The sequence below is a fragment of the Mixophyes fleayi genome, chromosome 3 (genome assembly GCF_038048845.1).
Source record: "Mixophyes fleayi isolate aMixFle1 chromosome 3, aMixFle1.hap1, whole genome shotgun sequence".
Classification (NCBI taxonomy): Eukaryota; Metazoa; Chordata; class Amphibia; order Anura; family Limnodynastidae; genus Mixophyes; species Mixophyes fleayi.
In genome coordinates, this window is record NC_134404.1 from 306778079 (window position 1) to 306799221 (window position 21143).

The 21143-nt window shown below is 40.3% G+C and overlaps 1 protein-coding gene and 1 long non-coding RNA gene across 3 annotated transcripts in view; one reads left to right on the top strand and one right to left on the bottom strand.

Annotated features, from left to right (window-relative positions):
- Nucleotides 1-21143, top strand: part of LOC142144776 (uncharacterized) — a 357429-nt gene that overhangs the window by 233438 nt on the left and 102848 nt on the right. The gene's annotated exons all lie outside the window — the stretch shown is intronic.
- MACROD2 (mono-ADP ribosylhydrolase 2) overlaps nucleotides 1-21143 on the bottom strand; it is a 1475276-nt gene that overhangs the window by 79721 nt on the left and 1374412 nt on the right. For both annotated transcript variants that reach the window (XM_075203945.1, XM_075203944.1), the window contains exon 10: nucleotides 12708-12770. In XM_075203945.1, coding sequence (XP_075060046.1) covers nucleotides 12708-12770 — 63 coding nt within the window. The remainder of the gene's footprint in view (nucleotides 1-12707; nucleotides 12771-21143) is intronic.

Below are 21143 nucleotides of genomic sequence, written 5' to 3' on the forward strand. Positions count from 1 at the left end.
AGGGTGGGGGCTTGATGATGAGCTTTGCGTCATCGAACCTCTCTGGTCACGACCTAATGACGCCATTTGTGTCATCGTGACCCCACCCCCCACTGCGAGATAACACAATCACATAATTGATCATCCTTGGCGGGACCATGATGATGCAAATCACGTCACCATCCCCTGCACTTACCCTCTGGGCCGTCCGAAAAAGTAGGCAAGTATGGTAATAGCTTCAAACACACAAAAGTGATGTAACACAGACAGTCCTGATCTCCCCTCACTAAAGCTATAATGAGCTGCCTTCTAGGAGAGAAACTAAACATTTAATATAATAAAGTAGGTGGCACATAGCAGACACGTAGGCACTCTTAAGCATATAAAGAAAGTTTTGCAGGCCACCAGTTTTTTGGGCTTGTAAATGAATTACTTAATTTACTTCTTGCAAACTTAATATCTTCATCAATGTATTTCCGGCTGTTGAAAAAACATTGTGAACATTGTGAAGAGTAAGACCCGATGCAGCGCATCTACATACATGTAATTGTGTCAAGTGGCAGAAGCTGCCCATCTTCCTGTGTAAAAAACTAGTCTTTCCACCTTTTGCCGTGCACATCTATGCACAGTTTCTGTAAGAATAGATGACTTGTATTACACTGTGCTGTGCCTCCAATTCATATATGACCTTAAGGCCTCATCACCCACTGGCATTATAATGCCTTCAACTGATGCTTTTAACAGTAATAAAACACATGTAAACGATTCTGACACTAGAAACCACTGCTTCTTGTTTACCATACTGACTACCACTACCACTGCTTCCTGTGTTACCATACAACTACGACTGCCACTGCTGCTTGCTGACATACTGTTCTGGTTGTAGAAATGCATAGTGTTCTATCCTTACGCATTAAAAGGCTTAATGGCTGATATCATGACTTCCTTTACCTTCTTACTCTCATTTAAATATAACCTTAAATAACTGACAGCAGACCTGAGTGTGGCAAATTTAAATATGGTGGTGGAGAAAAGAGCAGTCAGTCCGGCCAGGCAAAACCCAACTGTCCCAGCATTAACCATTGGGACCTCATCAACTGGGGGACAACCAATCAAACCCTGGGTTCAAGTGGGGGACAACCTGGGCTCACATATCTACCTTAGCAGGACACTGCGTCCCAGGCTTACAGAACCCGCCCATCTTCTGGGCTATACAGTAAGCAACCACAGGGCAACCCACAGGGACGTACCTGTTTCAAAACTATAGCCGATTCACTCGAAAAGAGGCGGGTTCAGCGTACCCACTAAAGTAATGTGTGCCCCAACTACTGGCCGTTGACTGACCTGCGCTTTCTGGCAACTCTCCATCCAGGATCACAATCAGCCGTGCCAGCACGCCAATAACTGAGAACCAACACGAGAAGCATCTAGTCCTGTATCCATGCTACCAAAAACTGACAACCATGGAGGGTGGGTGGGCAACATCCATAAATGCAGTGACTTCTTAATTCTTCCCCCCTCCCACTTATAGACCCTGTCTACCCCTCCCCTATGACACCAGATGGGCGTACTCCCATAGTTAACTATTAAACTCCAGAGAATAATCCAGTTTGAAGATACAGCCTCAGCTTTTAAGTTGCCTTCAGACTTATTTCTGCCCTCAGTTCTTATTACTGCATGTAAACACATTGCGGAAGCTTCGAGTGAGCTGGAAATACTAGCAATAACACTAGAAACAACTGTAAGCCGGACATATTTGCATTTAACATGCATTTTACATTTTTACTAACCCTAGAAACGGTTTCTGCCAATGCCAGTATTTATGTTTTGTTTTGTTTTAGAACTTGAGTGTATAAAAAACAGATAGAGAGATAAATATAGATAAATGTTATGGTGTAAGGTGAATAGTGGGGTAGATATAATAGTTGTGCAGTCTCTCTTTACTCTGTTGGTTTCAGAGCAGAACAGCAGCCTATATGAATTGAAGGGAAAAAAAAAACTCCATGGATTTATAGGCAACAGTGGTCTCAGAATAGAGAGTGAACACTTTCAACTGTATTACCTAGAATCCAGCAAATCCAAAATCAATGCGAATCCAAAAGAACAACAGCCTCTCAAACACTACAATGGACAGAGCGGCAGACAATTAATTCCATAAGCAGTCCCTGCTTTAATGCGCTGATCACTGATATTTCATCATTCTAAGAGCACAAAAGAACCAGCATGCCTTAAATTACAAAGGAATATAATAAGCAAAGTGACAGCAGCCATGGCAGTCCCTGTCAAATAGCCCAAGACACCTCATGCGTAATACATGTAAAATATAACAAATAAACTGTCATTTATGTTCACAGCGATCACTGAGCCAGAAAACATCCTGACTGATGGAAGTCTGACTCCCAATCCTAAAATAGCATTTTCTTATAATGCAAAATAGACGTGCCAAGGAAAATACTTAAGCACTCATTTATAGAATTATTTGCACATTTGATAAAGTACCTTTCAATATTCTTGGCCTGTGCTAGGTTACTTGTGAAATTTGTTCTCCTGGTAATTATTTTTAACAGTATTTCCAAACAATTTATTAAGCTACTTAGGAACAGCCTCTCCATTGAAAGTCTATGGAAAAGACAACAGCAGCTTTTGTAAACTAATCTGGTAATGGTTTCCAGCCATGCCAACTGGCAAATGGAAATATGTGTTCTTCTTACGTAATTAATTCACTTAGCATTTTGTTTAGGTCACTGAAAGGAAATTTACTAAGAAGTGCATTGCTCTATAATATATCAATTTGCGTTATCAATGTCTGCAACCTGAAAAAACACAGGGGAAAGGTACGTAGAACGTAAGATTATTTGGGCAGGGGGCACCTTCTGTTTAATGTGTTCTTAGGTAGATTGTGCTGGGTAAAATGTTCGCAGCTTAAAAATTAAGCAGAATAATATATATTCAGCTAAAGTATAAGGGGCATAAAATGTACACGTACGTAGTTGTTTTTTAGAGAACTGTGACATTGTTGCAACAATGTAAAAAACTAAAAGTAGACTTTGCCTACTAAATTCTATTATAGTGTACAAGGCAGGGGAGGGGTTAAAGCTCAGACTACTATATTTTCTAAATAAAATGATAAATATCCGCTGAAATATCCAGCTCGCAGGTAGAGTAAAAACATATTTAATAAAAGCTTATTTGTTTCCCATATGCCACCAAAAAGTTAAAAACAGTCATTTTCAATTGTGTGCTTTTTTGTGGTGCTCCAGGTTATATCTATAAAACTTTTGATAAAGCCACTTTTACATTTAACTAGAGAAGTAACAAACTCGTTGTCACTCACCGGACTGTGAGTGCCATTTCTCCTGTGTTCAGGAACCGTGGCCGTCCGCCATCCTGAGGGTCTGCGCATGTGCAGCCCTTATGAAACCTTCAGTACCTGTTGCTTTTAATTGATTGGATGATCAGGCAACCCTCCCTATTTAAACCACCTGTGATCATTACCTGGTTGCCTGATCTTGGAGTCTCATTCCCCATGAGCCTCTGAAGGTGTTCCTGTGTTTCCTCGTGTATTCAGCTCCAGCTGATTCCTGTCTACTTCGATTGTGGTTTCCAGACCACTTCAGCTCTCCTGTGTTCATCGTGTCAGCTCTCCACTGATTCCTATCTGCTACTGCTGCCGGATTCCAGACCGTCTCTACTCTCCTGTGTTCAGCGTGTCTCCCCTCCGCTGCCTTCGCTACTACTGCCGGATTCCAGACCGCTTCTACTCTTCTGTGTTCAGCATGCCTTCCCTCCGCTGCCTCCACTACTACTGCTGGATACCAGACAGCCTCAACTCTCCCGTGTTCATCATGTTTCCAGTGTTACTTACTATTGCTCCGTTGATTACTGGTTACCTTCCATGCGCTGCACCAACCTGATTACCACTTCCATCCTCCAGTGGTCTCTCCTCCTGCCGGCGTTCAGCCGTTCAGGTATCCCTGCACGTCTCCTTAACAGCCTGCTCTCCTGAACCGCGGTATGCATACTTTCCATTGACTTTGCTATTGTATTGCATATCCGTATGGACTGTGTTGTGTTCATCTCCGGAGTCTTCCATCTACTGAAGCTATTGTTACTATTGATTTTGTTTCCTATTGCCTGGATCTCTATAGTGACTTTGTATACTTCAAGCAGCGCTTGTCAGTTATAATTGTATTGTGGTTATCATCGTGGGATCAAGTTCCGTGTGCCCCGTGTATCCTCAGTATTCCATTCATCTCCTCGTGCCCTCCTCACATATATATAGCAGTGGTACAACTTGCTGTACGCAGACCACTGACTCCTATTTCCCATTGGCACCAGTTTCAAGTATCCTCTCACATAAGCAGTGGTACAACTTGCTGTACGCAGACCACTGACTTCCCCGTTACCTACTTGCACCTGGAATCCATTCCTTCACTATAGACAGTGGTACAACTTGCTATACGCAGACCACTGACTTTCACTACCTCCTCTCTACTCCTGGACATTCCTCCTCACTATAGCAGTGGTACAACTTGCTGTACGCAGACCACTGACTCTCCTCACGTTTACTTGTCCATCTGGTTCCTCGTGTACAAACATCTAAGTCATTACCAGTTGCTGCTAGTCATAGACTTTCCTTGAGCATTCTCTCACCATCTGCTGATTCTCCTGTTCCGTTGTCACCCTGCTACCAGAGAACCATAGTACCAGCTATATTACTCTGGTAAGAACATCATCTGGTGATATCCTGGGCAAAGACTCCTAGTGCCCGTGACACTCGTGTGGTTTGGTTTTCAGAATAATATGCAGTGTTTGGCCATAAGTCCAATTGTCCTGAGAATTAATTCACAAATCCTTTGTAATTGGTTAAAAGCAAAAACTAGCTTAAAGCTACTACACTACCACCTAGAAAGGTGAACATTTAAAAACAAAACAGGGTGTGATGGAACGATGAAGACGCAATATCCATGATTACAGCTTCTCATAAGTCTGCCCACCTACACCACTCTCCAAAATGTCACACCGCCCTGGTATTCAGCGGAAGCTGTGAGACTAACCACAGAGCCCGGTAAGCAGATACTGTGCGTGGGAAGGATGCAATTCTAATGCTCCGTTGTCAACCTAGATACTAGTGCAAGTGTTTTACAGCATAATTTCCAGAAAGTTCTAGTGTTCCCAATGCAGAATCGATCTATGGGGACATTTATATGGCTGCCAATCTGTCTCTGTCCTGGAAACTTTTGATTTCTACTTGTTCCAAAGAGAAAACAAGTCAAAAAATTGACTTTGAAAGCGATAGGGCTATTTATCGCTTTATCCTACCAGGGTTACTGCTGGCAGTAACACTACTATCGCCAGTGATAACCCCTGTTGGTGGTAAGTGTCACTGGCTCACTCATGAGCACACCTGCAAGGACTAGTCTGACAAAGCAGTGTGTTAACCCTTACTGCTCCAGGCTAGTATCGCTGAGGCAGCTGAATATTGCTCTGATGACCCAGCAATATATTTTTTGCTAAGTTGCAGCAATAAGTGATCATTTATCTCCTAGGATCACAGACCTATTTAAAAATAGGCCCATAGTTATGATAGCCAACTTTTCAGACACTGAATATGTTTACTAAATACAAATGGTAACGGTTATAAAGCAGGATACCTCGCTATATAACAACAAGATTGAGACCCTTTTGCTATCAGTTCGGAGTTTGACGATTTCTAGAGTGTCATGTGGCGGTATACATATTATCACCAGATGGTGGCGCAGATGCCACCCTCAACCACCCACCATAGGCAATCTTTTTTGCCCCTTTACTAAAAGCAACCAGCCCCATGTCAATCCCAAGGTCTGATTACCTATGCTGCATTACTGAGGGAAAAGTGAATGATGGCCGTATATTGATTTGAAATATTTGACATCTCAACATGGTTTACACAGGTACATTTAGATGGCTTCATATTAATTTGCAGTGTTTTACATTTATTCCTATGTGTATTATTACATGTGTAGCATGGGCAGGAGCCTGTGAACTGTAATTAAGCGGAATGCTCAGAATGTTTGATTGGAAGACAGAGAGACCCATGTCTTGATTTACCGCTTAGAACCAAGGCAGTCGTTATCTTCTATTGCAGTCTGCTAAAGTATTTTAATAACCAGAGCACAATATTAGTTCCATATGATAAAAGCAAACAGCTGACACAGTGTATGCTGGTAAATCATACAGTTCTATCGGTTACGATTTGAAAAAAAAAATTGGCAAATGCATTTAGTACTCTAACATGAGGACAGGGAAAGAAAATATCAAAATTAGACTTTTCGACAAACCAGAAAAAATGGATTCTTCTAGAGTGAGAACAGTCAATCATTTGACTTATAAGGAACAATCAATTATTACACACAAACACACACATATATTATAAACTAAAGATAAAGCAAAAGTAGGAGCCAGGTGAAAAGAGTTGTTGCACCCAAAACAGTGGGTATGGTTTATTCAAATTCTGGTATTGTTTTGCATATGTGGGTGTGGACGAAGCAATGTGGGACACTGCAGTTTCAAAGGAATATATGCAAAATTGTTGGACAATTTAATAGGAACTTGTGAGAATGGTACAGTGTTCTCAGACATCTAGGTATATTGATGCAGCCAAAACGCAACTTTATTGGGTGGCAACAGTACAAGTTATGAGGATATACAGTTTACCAGGCCGATGCTAAAATTCGCATACAGGTAAGTACGTTGCTGCAGGGTGTTACGATGACTCTTCTAGGGATCCCGGCGTCTTGGCCTGGCAGTTGCCCCTCTACTGCAATGTAGAGTCAGCGCAATGCCTTTCGAAATTTGGTAAATACGCAAAGTTACACGGCCATGGAGTCCTATCAAATTATGGTTTATACCTAGGACGGAAGCGCAGTTCCTAGTCACCAAGCCCCACATACTTCCAAATCCCAATCACAGGTCATATTCCCTTCAATATTCCCACGGTGGTGGAGCTAAAGGACGGAGGACTGTGGCGGTAGGCAGGCTATGATAAATGGATAAGTGAAAACACCTATTCCACAGGTGTTCTCATCCAGGGTGGTTGGGGGCCATGCTAAGCTTGATCACATTATACATGCATACGCTAACCATTGAACCCAGATGTCTCTTTCTCTCCTATCACTAATTTACTAACAACTCACCTGGCGACATTGAAGAATAACCTGTCTGATTCTAATAATAACTTTACTACTAAAATAAATATGCAAGGCATACAATAGCACATGTTAACCAAACACAAAAGAGTAAAAACTGACAATAAAATCTGCAAGGCAGCGAGAAGGTAAAAGTTTGTAATTGGCAGATGGGAAAATAAATCGCGAGTGTTGCTGAGAGTTCAATCGTCACAAGTGCACTGCCTGGCCTCAGAACCATTTGTAAATCTTACGACAATTCAATAAAGAATACGTCTACAATGAGTATGGTAATAGAGATCTGTCTTACTTGCGTATAACGTGCATGAGAATGTTTTTGTGGCATAGTGGTTAGCAATTCTGCCTCACAGCACTGGGGTCATGTGTTTGATTCCTAACTATGGCTTATCTGTGTGGAGTTTGTATATTCTCCTCATGTTTGTGTGGGTTTCCTCCGGGTGCTCCGGTTTCCTCCCACATTCCAAAAAAATATACAAGTAGGTTACTTGGCTTCTATCAAAAATTGACCCTAATCTCTCTCTCTGTCTGTGTGTGTGTGTGTGTGTGTGTGTGTGTTAGGGAATTCACACTGTAAGCTCCAATTGGGCAGGGACTTATGTGAGTGAGTTCTCAGTACAGTGCTGCGGAATTAGAAGCGCTATATAAAGACCTGATGATGCTGATGATAATGATTACAGTGCACAATACAAAGACAAAAATCAAAGCAGTCTTTCTTTATTATTCTTGTTTATTTATATAGCAGCAATCTAATTACGCAGCCCTGTGCAGACAACATGTAGTCACTCAAATCAGTCCCTGCCCCACTGAAGATTACAATCTAAATTCCCTAACGCACATACAATTAAAAAAACACTATTGATCATCTCACAAATTAATTGTCTATATTGTGTTGTGGTTCTAGCACCAAAGTCTGTTGTTGAAACAACACTGCCATTCCTTTGCCGCATAACTTTTATTCTAAGGTTTTTATGTAAGCATATTTGACTATTTTTAGGTGTATAATCATGCATTGTTTAATGTTAGTTCCCTTAAGCAGCATATGAAAAAATAAACATCTAATTGATAAAAAAGAAAAGAAAGAAAAAAGTTGTATAATTGTTCAGTAAACTTAGGAAAGGTCACTGCATTCAGTGCTCCAAATAACTTTACAGAAGGAAAATATGTATTTTAATAATACAAAAAGTAAGGCAATTATAATGATGCATAATAGAAACTAGAAAATGTTGAGCAAGGAGGTGGTAACTAATTTATCTTCAGCTTTTTGTTTAATCATGCAATCATTTATAACAAATATATTCCGCCAGTTTCAGTAAAAGGTTTTTGGCTCATACAGCTGGCTGAAACAACTCAGATATATTTTACTTAATGTCATACAGAGCTGCTTTTGACTATCAACTATGTTAAGGTGATCGAGCAGAGCTTCTATAAGATCTGACATCAATGTAAATTTTATTTTAGCTGTTGGAATGGAAGTCTTTTAACAATCTTTAATAAGGACCTATCCTTAGGGGTCAGGTTTGTTTGTAATAAATAGATAATCAGAGAGAATGAAAGCAAGAATAAAATCCCTCCGGGCCACCCAGGAGAAAGTCTGGCCTGGAGAGGAACAGGCTGACCAGTATGCTAATCATTATGGTGAGTGGCAGTCACTGCATCCACCCTACATCTGCATCCAGTGAGGAGAGCTGAGAGTACTGACATAGTGGACAGGATGGGGTGGGAGGTATAATTTTTTTAACCCTGGTCTATATATATTGTAGACCAAGGGTAGGCAACCTGCGGCTCTCCAGGTGTTGTGAAACTACAAGTCCCAGCATGCTTTGCCAGTAGATAACTAGCAAATAGGTGGCAAGGCATGCTGGGATTTGTAGTTTCACAAACATCTTGAGAGTCGCAGGTTGCCTTCCCCTGTTCTAGACCATACTTGCCTACTTTCGGCAAGTGTAGTCAGGGAGAGGGGCGTGACTAGAGGGCGGGGCGCGACCAAACGTTTCATGTTGGCCCCGCCCCCCACGTCGGAAATGTTTTGTCACGGGGGGCGGGCCAAAATGACGCAATTCACCGCAAATCGCATCATTTGGGATAGGCAGTTGTGGGATGCGGGAGACTTGCCTGCTCTCCTGGGCGTGAGACTGACCCAAATTCCGGGAAAGTTGGCAAGTATGTTTTAGACTTCTCAAAACTGTAATGCCAGCAAACTGTATAATAATAGTAATAATAATAATAATAACAATAATAATAAATGAAAAAAATAACAAAGGTCTAAAACATAATGGAATGTTGGAATTGGATAAAATCTAGTCAACATCAACAATGGGATGACTGTAGTGGATTGTAGGGCAGGATTAGTGAGTGTCTAAAAGGATAAAAATGCATGGATGGTATTCATAAAACCTGATTTAGGACATGCAAATTGTCTTCAGTTTGAACAAAATAAACATTACCATCTGTAGATTTTTCCTGCGTATGTTTTTTTTACTTTACATTTTGAAGGAGGTGATTGTATATTTTGACATATCCATCATGTGAACACATATGTAAAATACGGTATTATACTTGTCTATTAGAACACATTGTTCTGTCAATAAGTGTGGATATAATTAAAAGTTAAATAATGTAAAGTACTTACAAGATCAAGCAAACAATCTTAAACACAAGGCTCACACAACCCAATAACAGAGAGAAGAGTGTTCATTTATAGTGTATCCCTCAGTCAGACACAGTGAAGGGAGCCAGTTTAACCTATTATAAATAATATTCATGAGAAGTAAGCCTAGGAATTCACCAGGAACCTTGTGTGCCAGGCCTTAGCAATGTCATTAGTTCATAGGGACAGCTCCACTTTAACAAATTAATGGGCCCAGGTCAAAGATGACATTAGTGGGCTCAATACCAATTTACAAACATGAGACGTAACAACCAACTAACTGTATTAAAACAGCTTAATCCTTATATTGTGCACAATATTCTTGCATTATACAAATGTGGTTATCCAAGAACAAATCTGTTAGTATTTGGGAAAGTTTTAGAGGAGGAATTGGGTTTATGGGTAGAACTGATGCTGGGAGCGCTTTGCTCTGTCTCCTTGTTCATTTCTATGGCAACCGCTGGTTTCCCCGGCGGTCTAAAAGGGAATAAGAAGTGGGGCAGGACTGCAATGTTCAAGTTGCGCTATTGCGCATTTGCAAAACCACGAAACCGGATGTTTGGCTTTTCGTGCCGCACTTACATCCAGACTGTACAGAGAACGGATGCAGCACTAGGAGCTGCGTACCTAGTATAATATAAAGCCCTCAAAGTGTTTAATACAGTAACCGAAGGCTCCCTACAGTGACTATATGTATATGTATATATTACAGGAGTCTGCCACAACATATACTGCACAGTCGTGCAGTATAGTAGACAGTCCTGCCTGCAACTACACATCTATATGTATATATAAGAGTGCATCACCAACTGCATATCTACAAGAGTGTACAAACATATATAAGACTGAATATAATCTGTATTGCCCGATTGCGGCAACTGTTGTCACTGCTGAATACTGCTGTACTACAAGCAACTGTGAGTGTGGTGCCCCAAAGCCCTGTTGAACAACACAGAGGAGTGCATAAACACTTTTAAAACCCAGGGATACAAGGGGTTAATTGTGCTCCTGAAAACTTGTGCCCAGGAGTGATTGACAGGAGGAGGATGAAGGCCCTGATTAGCTGGGGGAGTAACAGGAAGAGGATGTGCAGGAAGGAGGAGAAAGAGAGAGCAGCATGGTAGAAGGAACAAGGGGGAGGACGTGCAGCCAAGCAGAGAGAAGACTGAGCTGCTGCCAAAACTGGTGACACAGAACCCTCTCAAGGTAAAACCCTAGCCTGCAGTGTATTGCACACACCCTGGTGTCAGAGGGAAGAGTGATGAGAGAATCTACCCAAAACTGCCATTGCATTCTTGTACAAGGACGGATTGTGAGAGTTTTTCCCCCAGATCATACCTTTACACAGGCTGCAGGGAACAATTAAGACTGTCATTTCAGCTATATCCTATGTGTTGCTGATATCTGGACACTATCCCCTGTTGCAGAGTACATGTGCTAATAGAGCTTCATTGACTGTTGAGAGAACAGCGCCATCTTGTGGCTGAACTGAGCAACAGCCCTGCTTTCTACTATAATACTTAACCCTTCTGGAAACCTCTGCAGGACATTGGAACACTACCAAATTCCTGTGCACAGGTCAGCCCAGGACTGAGTAGAAAATATGGTAACGTTACCAGGGATAATATTGGTGCACCAAATGTTTTAGATGATGTTAATGTTATGTGATATACCTAAGAGTTGATTTATTGATATTGAAGGTGTGACATTCAGCGTTAGCGATACCGCTGCGATTCAAGTTAACCCAGAGGGAATAGCACGGTACCCCAAACACCTGAATAAGAAGGAGCCTTCTAGTGGGCGCGGTAGTGACCGTAAGAGTCTTGATGGGTTATTATTGATGGTTCTTGCATCATCACCAGTTAGATATTGTTAACTTGAAAGTAGTAACTGTGATTACCAGTGTGCCTTATTAGACAATGTGCATTGAAGATGTGATCGCTATTGTGCCTTATACTCACCAGGTCTATGTTATATGTTAAATGCTATTGTGCTCTATGCTGATCAGACGCATTATTTTGTCATTACTATTGAGCTGAAGGGGTCAGTGGCGCGGTGGCTTACCAAAACTATCCTTACCGCATTCTCAATAAACACAAGTTGTTTGACCAATCCTTGTCCCTTTCATTGAAGTATTTATTTCCTGACCACCGGTTATCCGAACAGAAAAGAACCTGACTCCTGTCTGGAGGACAAGGTAAGGGAAGGATTTCCCATCAGTACTCGACCATCACATGAGTAACTGCATTCATCCGTTGTTATCATCTTTAAATAAACAGCAACCTGTTTAAGTTACAAAGCGTTGTGGCTTAACATCCACATTAACACCGCTGAACACCTTTAGTAACAGCAGAAGGTATAACCAACAGGGGACAGGTCTGGTGGGTTCAGATTTAGGATTGGTTAATGTTAGGACTATTTCAGGGTTAGACATATGTCAGATTTTTGTTCTTTTTCAGAAGATCTCACTGAAAAAACTTTAAAGAGAAGACTCATCCCTTTAAACAAGGAGTCACTTGATAGGATGTCAATACCTGTCCAGGCTGCTTTACTAGGAAGGGGTTTGTGGGCTACTTACTAATACATATGGTGTTTTCTGTTTATCTTACTAGGAAATGGATTATGTGTCCTTTAAGTCCTTACAATACTAATATTAGCAATTATCAGTATTTATTAAGTGCTATCTCATCATCAGCTATATCTATAACATCATACGGCTTTCATTTAGTTCAGATCAAGTACACACACTGTATTCCATGAGTGAGCAAATTAGCACCTAATCATAATGACTAGTTAATGTAATTAGTACATTCTACATCTAGACCCTTCAGTACTCCAACATATCAAAGCAATGCCCTGTGTAGTTCATCAATACAGAGGTGTCATCTACTTACTGGTCTCCTCGCTGATCTCTTTATTGTCGTCATTTTTATCATCCTTCTCGTCATCACTGCCATCTTTGTTTTCATCATCATATGAAAAACAGAAGCAAAACACAAAATCCATGACCAAAATGAAGACATTAACACAGGGTAACGTTTTAGTTAAATGTCCAGAAACACGGTACATGACTACTGGCCCTTAACATGGATGCAATTCATTATATCCACACCTCCCCATTACCTGACCAGAGATATGATCATAACACCATAGTAGTTTTTAAACACTAACACTAACTTTTACTATTTATCTCATAAAGATGAATATTTTCAATTAATTTTTAGTATATAGAAAAAGAAAAGTGCAGCAAGAATAAACTTCCCAGGTCAAATCTATGAAAGCTGAGACCGTCTCTGCAAGTTAGAGGTAGCCTTATGCCCTTTAATCATACTTGCCAACTCTCCAGGAATGTCCAGGAGACTCCTGCATTTAGCGTGAGTCTCACGGACTCCCGGGAGAGTGTGGCAATCTCCTGGATCTGCCCACTTCCGAGTGAAGTGGGCAGAGTTAGGTCCAAAACACACAGATTCACCGGGAATTTGGCCCCGCCCCTTGCTGTAAAATGACGCGCTTGCATCATTACGTCACGCCCACCTGACCCGGCGGGCTCCCGAAAGCCAACTTTGGAAAGTTGGCAAGTATGCCTTTAATGTTAAACTGAAATCACACTGACTCATTACTTCTTCTGACAACTGTACATAACATGTAACTTCATTTCACATAGAGAGGTGGATCACACTCTGTGCTGTTGGAGGACTCTCTGTGGTTCTCTGCTAACCTCCATTCACCTCCTCATATCATGCAGTGCCCCTGTCACATGCAGCCCTATTCTGGCTTACACAATCACACAGGTGGACCAGTCACTGCCTCCCATGTGAATAGCTCTCTGAAATACCCTGCATTGATTTGCATGAACGTGAAGTTTGAACAAAAGGGGCATCGATAACAACGCTGCCTGTTTGGATCAAGCAAGCGGTAAGAGAAGAGAAGATCAGAGCGCTGGACCACTGAAGTCTATAGGTAGACCCATCGGGGGATGTGGATTTGAAAGCAGTCGACTCTGGTAGAAGATATAGCGGCACGGCAGGCCTGTATGTTAGACTGCATACACACTCTGCCTGCCATGAAAAATTATTTTACAACTACTCCACTAGAGAGTGTTTTAAATTAATCAAATAAAATTTATAGAAATAGACAAAGATGGAGAGTTTCTTTGCCTTGGTTTTTAATTGCAATCCTTCACTGTTCTAAAAGTTATCTCCAGCCACTCAGTATCCTTCTTACTACAATGGATGCAACATATAGAAACATGTAATGCTATTATTTTATAATGCCTCAGCATATAAATACAGTTTGTGCTGTTGAAATGTGTTCCCGTGATATTTCTAAGCAATTTTATATTTTGAAAAGTTATCTGAGGGGCAACACAGTAAGGCAGCTCCAGAAGACTGCAACATATATATATATATATATATATATATATATATATATATATATACATATATATATACATATATATTTATTTGGGTCTAATTGTATCTGCTCTGGTAGGTTGCTATGCTTTAATGTGCATAGCAACCGGCCACTAGCATGTAATCAGATTATACTGTCAAAGGAATTATTTGGAAAATCAAGTATAATTTTTACCTGTGGTGTGCTGTCACAACTGATGGACACGATGTGTTACCACTACAAATAATACTTTCACAAAAGACTGTGTATAAACCACCAGTTAATTGCTTTATTCTTCTAGTATAAAAAAAAACCCTCCTCCCTAGAAAAAGAAAAGTGATAATACCAAAACTTTTTAAAACAAAGTTGAAAACTTTTTTTTATTAATGACATTGCCTTTGTTATTAGAGATTGAATTTCTCATTACTAATACATTTAGCTTCCCTACTCAACCACTACCACATATAGACAAAAGAAATCTGACATAATTATTTTGTGATTTCAGGTGAAACTTTCAATTGCTGTTAATGGGAATACTTACTGGAGTGTATAGTATGCAATATATAAGCGGAATAATATTGGTTTTGATACCTGATATACTTTCACATTGTGAAGCTTCAAATGAATAAATTAATGCAACATTCATTTATTACATAATATGACATAAGTGCTTATAAAACGAGCCGCACAGGAAAACATGTTGAATTAAATATAACACTCAAAGCAATGTCCTTGCATACAAATAATGCAAAGGTAATTCAATAGACTGTTGAGTGTTCTGAGTACATTTAATAACTATCAGCTTCTCTGAGCAAGAATTTCTTTAGGTGACAGAAGACAAATGTAACCTATTTACCCTGTGCTCTGAAGAGAGACGCCTTCATTTAAATCTTCTTCCTGCCATTTAACAAGGCATTTTAAAATAAACTGCAGTCTAATTTACTGGAGAGGTGTGAAGTTTAAAAAAATAAATGGGTTATTTTCTAGTTAAGAAAATCCTCTCATCTGATTATACACAAAAGATGAAAATGATGCAGTAATAACATGGAATTATTATTACAAATGGAGCAGAATGTATTGTAGTTCTTTGAAATCTCTAAATAGTTTAGCTGTGAATAGTTTGGAATGTTCATGCAAAAAAAATCTGTTATGGTGCATCATTTACTGAATCTGTTAATAGAAACAGTAACTTGATGTTATGCGAAAGCATCTCTCAATTCACTTGTATGTATACTGTACATGTACTGTACAGATGAAGTCTATTCTATTTAGGACCAGTTATATAAATCAGTAAAATACTTTTCCTGTTAAAGCCTGGGAATGATGCGACAACAGCATATTGTGCTGTACAGTGAAATGCCCTATCAGTACTATATATGTTAATGTACGGTGGTGAAGTGGTCAGCATTGCTGCCTCACAGCACTGAGGCCATGAATTTGATTCCAACCAGGACACTATCAATGTGGAGTTTGCATGTTCTCCCCGTGTTTGTCTGCGTTTAGTCCAGCATTTTGCTCTTACCGTCCAAAATCATTCTGGTAGGTTCACTGGCTCCTTAGGCATATAACACTAGTGTGTTTGTGTGGTAGATAATTTAGTCCATAAGCTCCACTGGGGCAGAAACTAATGTGAGTGATCCATTAGCTTCAGACAAAATGGACCCTAGAGTATGTGTTTGTGGGGTAGAGAATTTAGTCATTTAGCTCAAATGGGGGCAGAACGAACTTGATGTGAATGATTCAAAATTCCTTGGAAAGCACTTTGTAATATTGCGGCACTATACCAAGAAACAATAAAAAGAAGAAGAAAAGTAAACCGAGAGCTGCTAATGTGTAAATTGAGTCATATCAAAATCGGACAAATGGAAGTTTAGACAAATTACCTCACAATTGCAGATGGGGCTTATCCAATCATAAGAGTGAGATAAAAGATATGGGCGTATCCTCCGCCTTAGCAGAACAAATGGCTGCTATGGGAGATGGTGTGTGGATCCACTCTGGAGGTCCTTGCTGTGTTCATCTGGGCATATTCAGGGCCGGCACATGCACAGTGGGACCCCGGTAGTGTTATTATCATCTTTTATTTATAAAACCCCAACATATTACGCAGCATTGAGGGAATCAATAGTACAGGGAAAGCTGATTGTATTACCTTTTAACATCACAAAATAATTAACCAAATTAATTCATATTGTAGATTATGGTGTATGATTTCATAAACTTAAGCTAAATACAATATATTAATTATAACTCTTTGATGGCCCATGTAGCTGGACATGGCAGTGAGCCTTGCATGACCCAGTACTGTTATACTGTCATTGTATAGGGAAGTAAGGGTATCCGGAGAGTAGAGATGGAGACAACAGCCATCAATCCATCCAATGGTTCTATGGGGATGACAACCACTGGGCTGCAAAGATTGCAGAGTCTGCAGCAAACGTGGTCACCACTGGATCCTGACTAGGGAAATATTGGTAATAATAATAAAATGTACTATAGTGTATAAAGGGAAGTGAGTGGTTTCCTAATGATAGAAAGCTCATATTAAAAGAGCAAGTAAACCCACTATTTGATAGTAACATATAGCAAACACTGTGCCTTACTGAACTGAATAATGTATACGAATTAAGTGGAATGTTTCTATATAAATATGTGCACTATGCTCTCTGCCCTTCCTACAGAAGGTTGCCATGGCAACAGGGCGGAGATTCTCTAACACAGAGGTTTGAATAGTAGCTCAGTAAACTTGCAGAACTGCACTGTGTGGATTGGTTCATTCATACACATGGGCAGGACACATCCAGCCATGGACTGGTTGAACATGCTGGCAAAGTGCAAGTTACTTTGAACTGAAAATCCGGCCACATTTTATTGCACACGTACAGTCACACTAAATCAGGGTCATGGTGGGATATTTCACCTTGTTGTTTTCTACTAAAGATGAAAGCTTTTTGAAACATACTATAAGTAAATATAGATCATTTCTACTTGTACTTCATTTATTACAGGTCATTGGAGATGAATTGTCTGGAGAGAATGCAATCTAGCACTTAGTTTCCTTTTAGTGCAGTATTTTGGGTTAGTAGCACAGGTAATCAGCTGCACCTGCTACAGCCCGCTAAACATAAATCATTTATATACACACAATGGTAAAAGACTGATCCCTCTAGTCTGCCCATTTCACTTATTAATAGTTTAGTCTCGGCATAGGTCTGTATGTATCCCAACCATGACTGTGGATTATCCACTGCATCTGCTGGATGCTTGCTCCAGAAATCTACAACTTTTCCTAATACTCCTGTATTTTCCTTCTACCAGTTATAGAGATCATCCCCTGATTTGTAAAACACTGCTCTCTAATAGAGTGTATCTAGCACTTACGTGTACCACAATATCTCCAACCTTGTGGGGCCAGAAGTATGCAGTCCTCTGTCTACGGCCCACCCCACCAGTAAGTCACAACACCAACATCATCAGGTTTGAACCAAGCAGTGCAAAGTTGATATTCATGCTACTAAGCTCAGACCTCACACGTCGCATATGTGACATGCTGATTAGAGAAAAATGTAGACAGAAGACGCAGTAAGTGCTATTTTGTACATTTGACCCTTAAAAAGTACACAAAGATGAACACAGCCTTTACATCGCCCTGTCCTTTTTCCTTACAAATCTTCCCACTTCTGGGTTTGATGTAGATGTGTGATGTTCTATGTCCATTTAAAAGGAGGTGTGAATAAGAGCACATATAAGATTACATATAAGAGTTTGGTTCACTGATTTCCCTAAGAAAACCTATAAACAGGGCCAAGTTGAGGAGTGGTTAGAAGCGGCAGCTGCCTTGGGAACAACTACATTTGGGGCCTATGGAATATTAGATGAAGAAACTGTTGTGACAAGTAAAGATAACTCCATGTTTATCCACGTCTTGTTACATTTATGTCAAGTAATTACAACACACAGAATCAAACAGTATACTCTCCAGAGTAAATTAGGGGTATTACTCGTGCTTTCGTATTGTTTTGGACACAACCTAAGACACCCATGACATGGAGTTTACTTTTTGTCTTTTAAAGCCATTCCTTGCTCTATTTCTTAGTGTAAATTGCCTAGAATTATATCAACCAATGTCTACTATTTCTATCAATCAACATGCATCAAAAATGTACATTATAGAAACATAATTATTTCCAGATAGAGATTTCAAGTGACACAGTTTGGCCCTGGAAACTGGGACACATGACCGATCTGCAGATTGTTTTCTGTGAGCTCCTGGTGGAACAGCCAAGACTGCTGTACCTCTGTATACATTGTAATATAGCCCATCAGTTGTAAATTATAGGTACTGTATCTGGATAATATGAAACGGTTTCAAGCCTGACAATAAACATTTATGGCATCTGGAAATACTTTTTATTAAGCTGGGTGCTTTATCCTAAATTCAGATCCTACTAAACGCAATCTAAAGACATGTAAAGTATTTTGAGCATGTGTGTAATCATAATCAACAATAAATAACACGTAATCAGTTACATATCCCACTCAGGCAATGACATCGTCTTTGTAGAAAATTGTGTCTCTGCTTGTGTGGCTTAGAGGTACATGAAGGGGAAAATGGTCTGTGACTGCTAAAACGTTGTTGAACCAAGTGACATTAAATACTCTTTGAAAATCTTCAAGGGAAATTTAGTGAAATACCCATTTTCCATTATCTGGAAAACACAGTCCTGTAAGGTTTAAATGCAGAACAGTAAAGATGGGTGATCGTTTAAATTAAAGCTACTTTATCTTATACAATATAAAGGTATCAACATTGCGTCAGACATGCTTAGCCCTTGTCCTAGCCAGGCTGGAATATTCAGATTCGCACAGTCATTTACTTTGTAGTTTGTTCTGTGCTGACTAAACACATTATTCCATTACTACATGTAGAACAGCTCAGTACAGGAGTGGGTTGGCAGACTGGATACTGGATAATAAATACATCTCTGAACTTTATACAGTATATCTAGAAGAGGATGTTTGCAGGGAGGTGTTGGTTATTTATAATAAAACATATAATTACATAACAGTGCAATGAGTTTCATCAGGGAGCCACAGACATATACACCATATGTCACACATACAGTGGTCAAAGTGTATATGGAGGCACGCCATACTGCGACTTCTCCTACTGCTTTCATTGTAAGATTATCAAATTCCAGTCACTTAAAGTTTCCATACGACTACTTCTAAATTTCCACTTTGACCACTGGATACATACAGTAAATAACTATATATCATACTTGCCTACTTTTGGCAAGTTGTATCCGGGAGAGGGGCATGTCTAGAAGACGGGAGGGGGCGGGGCACAATGAATCGCGTCATATTGGCCCCGCAATTGCGGGATGCGGGAGATTTGCCAGCTCTGTGAGACCGACCCGAATTTCGGGAGTCTCCCAGACATTCCGGTAGAGTTGGCAAGTATGATAAATATATATAAGTTTTCATAACTAACAGGTTACATAACAAAACATGAATGCCATTGTCTTACTGTAAATGAGCAGATTTAATTTAAGAGCTCAGGACCAGTGCTAGCCTTAGACTGTGCACCTACCTCCCTCGGGTTTAGTGAACCCACCCCTGTTGCTTTTTACCCGAGCAAGCAAGAGGTGGGGTAGCATCCTGAGTGCCTCAAGGTAGAAGCGGTGACATCATAGCCAAGTGCCACACCCCCAGCCAATCACAGATATGGAGGATCAGAAGCTGGCTACTTCACAGGTAAGAATCTGATGATGGCTCCTTCTCTGTGTCAGCAGCCAGCGCTCCATGTGGGGGCGCCACAGGTGACATTATGTCATCCATTCAGTGTTGTACGCACACCCTAACCACTTGGAAACCACCTAGGTTTCACCTGTATGAACCTGACTACTATGAGGCTCAGATTGCTTCCCATCCTGATTGCTTTTGTTTTGCCTCATCACTTCTCTCACTACAGAGCTCCATGACCAAAATCCACCACTTCCCATCCGTACTGGTTAATCACTTGCAGAATATGTTTTATTGTTATACACAGTACAGGTGGAATGTGATGATTGATGCATATGTAAAGTTTCAAAAGCTAATAGGTTACTCTCAAACAAATCCATTACATTGACATGAATAGAACCAACATCTCCCACAGCTGTACCGCTGTATGAGACAACACGACCTAAAAAGGTAGATGATTATGGATATGTGTTGGTAAGACACCACATCTACATAACCAGAGAAAACACAGAAGCATATAAAATATGATGGAAATAATACAAGGACAGAATAATACTGATCATGTGAACTCAAGGGGCAGGTTGCTGCCTCTGAAATTGAGCTGCCTAAGGCCTGTGCCTATGCTGACTTTCCCCAAACCTGTTGAAGGCACAAGCTCACATAAGTAAATAAAACTTTATATTTCTAGCAGAAAGTATTTCAAATGAAAATCTGGCCATTTTTACACTTATGAGAATATAATCCCTAAGGCAAATCCTGATTTACTGATGTCACATAATATGATGATGTCGCCAAGAAAACCCATGGCCATGCGTAAGGCATTAGCTATCATCATCAAGGAGTGTGGGAGGAAACCGGAGCACCCGGAGGAAAGCCACGTAAACACAGGGAGAACATACAAGCTCCACACAGATAAGGCAATGGTCGGGAATTGAACTCATGACCCCAGCGCTGTGAAGCAGAAGTGTTAACCACTTAGCCACCGTGCTCTATGCTATGCAAACAAAGCAAGTTACAATATTGGTAAGGTAGTATATCGGGAGCAGCAGTAAATAAAGGAAAGAAGGCAGAAATATGAAGTGACAAGAAAACCTGAAGGGTGACATTGGGGTGAGTCTAGAGCCATTAAAATACAATTGTGTATAATGACAAGGAGTGGGCCTGGACATTACATCTTCTGGAGATGGATGTTT